The 1,429-nt window shown below is 49.2% G+C and overlaps 1 protein-coding gene across 1 annotated transcript in view; it reads right to left on the reverse strand.

Annotated features, from left to right (window-relative positions):
- The window catches only part of LTN1 (listerin E3 ubiquitin protein ligase 1), an 80,499-nt gene extending 79,558 nt beyond the window's left edge, over positions 1-941 (reverse strand). Inside the window, exon 1 of the mRNA XM_006862509.1 lies at positions 892-941. Within this exon, the coding sequence (XP_006862571.1) occupies positions 892-933 (42 nt within the window). The 5' untranslated portion in view covers positions 934-941. The remainder of the gene's footprint in view (positions 1-891) is intronic.
- Positions 942-1,429: the final 488 nt, after the last annotated feature.

The following is a 1,429-nucleotide window of genomic DNA, read 5'->3' on the forward strand; positions in this document are numbered from 1 at the left end:
GTGTGTGGAGAGAGATAAGAGTCCCTACTGAATAATTTTCATCTTGTCTAGATGGGTCTGATGAAAAGAGATGGGGATAAGATTCTTGATTCAATAATGAATAATTGTTATCATGACAATTACAACTGTCACAACTGTAAAGGTAGAAGTTTTGTAACAAAAACGGGTGGGAGTACAGAGAGTGTCAGACAGTCTTGAATTGGTAATGAGGCCAGTGTTGTTGACTGGAGGGATCGAGGAACTGAAGATGGAGAAAAGGGGGTGAGGAACTGGCCATAACCTTGCATAAATGACTTTGGCCTTTACCCCGAGTAATTCTGGTAGCAACCATAAGATTTTGAGTAAAGTAGTAGCATGATCTGAGTTATCTTGTACACCAAGCTCATTTTAACTCCCTCCTACTCAATGCCCCTCCTTCTTAGCGACGACATCTTCTACCTTTACCACTAAGGCCAGGTAACCTTTTAGTTGAAGCTGACATTGATCTATTTCTTAACGAAAATTGCTCAGGTGGGATGATGTTGTTGTTGTCATGTGCAGTGGAGTCGGTTCCGACTCATACGACCCTGTACAGGGTTTCCAAGGCTGTAAATCTTTATGGGAGCAGAAAGCCTCTTCTTTCTCCCATGCAACAGCTGGTAGTTTCGAACCACTGACCACGAAATTAGCAGCCTGATTCGTAACCACTAAAGTGGGATGATAGCATGGAACATCTTCCCAATCTGCTCAACGATTAACAACACATGCCGCCAGGGCACGCACACCACACAGAGGTCACACCCGAAAAACGCAAACACACGCTTCCCCGCAGCCGGGCTCCACGCATGTTCCCACCGCGCTCGAGGCTGCGAGGCGAGAACGTCCCAGTCGCCAGGGCCGCCCCGCACTCACCCTCAGACTGCCCTTAGTCCGCTGTTTGTTCTTCCCGCCCATGATCACAGTCACAGTCACAGTCACAGTCGCAGCCCCACTCCCACACCCACAGTCTCCAGGTTGTCGCCGGGCCACAACTTCCGGGCCCTCACATGAGCCGGAAGAGGGCCCTCTGAAACAACTTCCCCCACCCCTCCCTCCAGCGTCCCACTTCCGTGCCCGCCTCCGCGGCGTCCCAAACCATCCGCCAACAAATACGTCACAGTGAAAAAAAGCAACGACCCTCTGAGTGACGTCAGTCCTGCCCAATAGAAAGCCAAGCGTCGGACTGGGGCGCCAAATCCTGCCTGGGACGACTTCCGGAAACAAGTTTTTTTCTGGCATAGCAATCTTTTAGAAGTGTGTTGAAGGATCTGATGTCTGGTTTGCTCAACTCGTCCGGAGAAGTCTACCTTGTCGACCGTTTTTCTCTGTAGCACAGATATCCACTTTGAAACTTATGTGTACATTTATTCCTTGCTTGTATATCTCCTGTCTTTACTGAGCACACTGTTTC

Source organism: Chrysochloris asiatica, unplaced genomic scaffold (genome assembly GCF_000296735.1).
Source record: "Chrysochloris asiatica unplaced genomic scaffold, ChrAsi1.0 scaffold00049, whole genome shotgun sequence".
Classification (NCBI taxonomy): Eukaryota; Metazoa; Chordata; class Mammalia; order Afrosoricida; family Chrysochloridae; genus Chrysochloris; species Chrysochloris asiatica.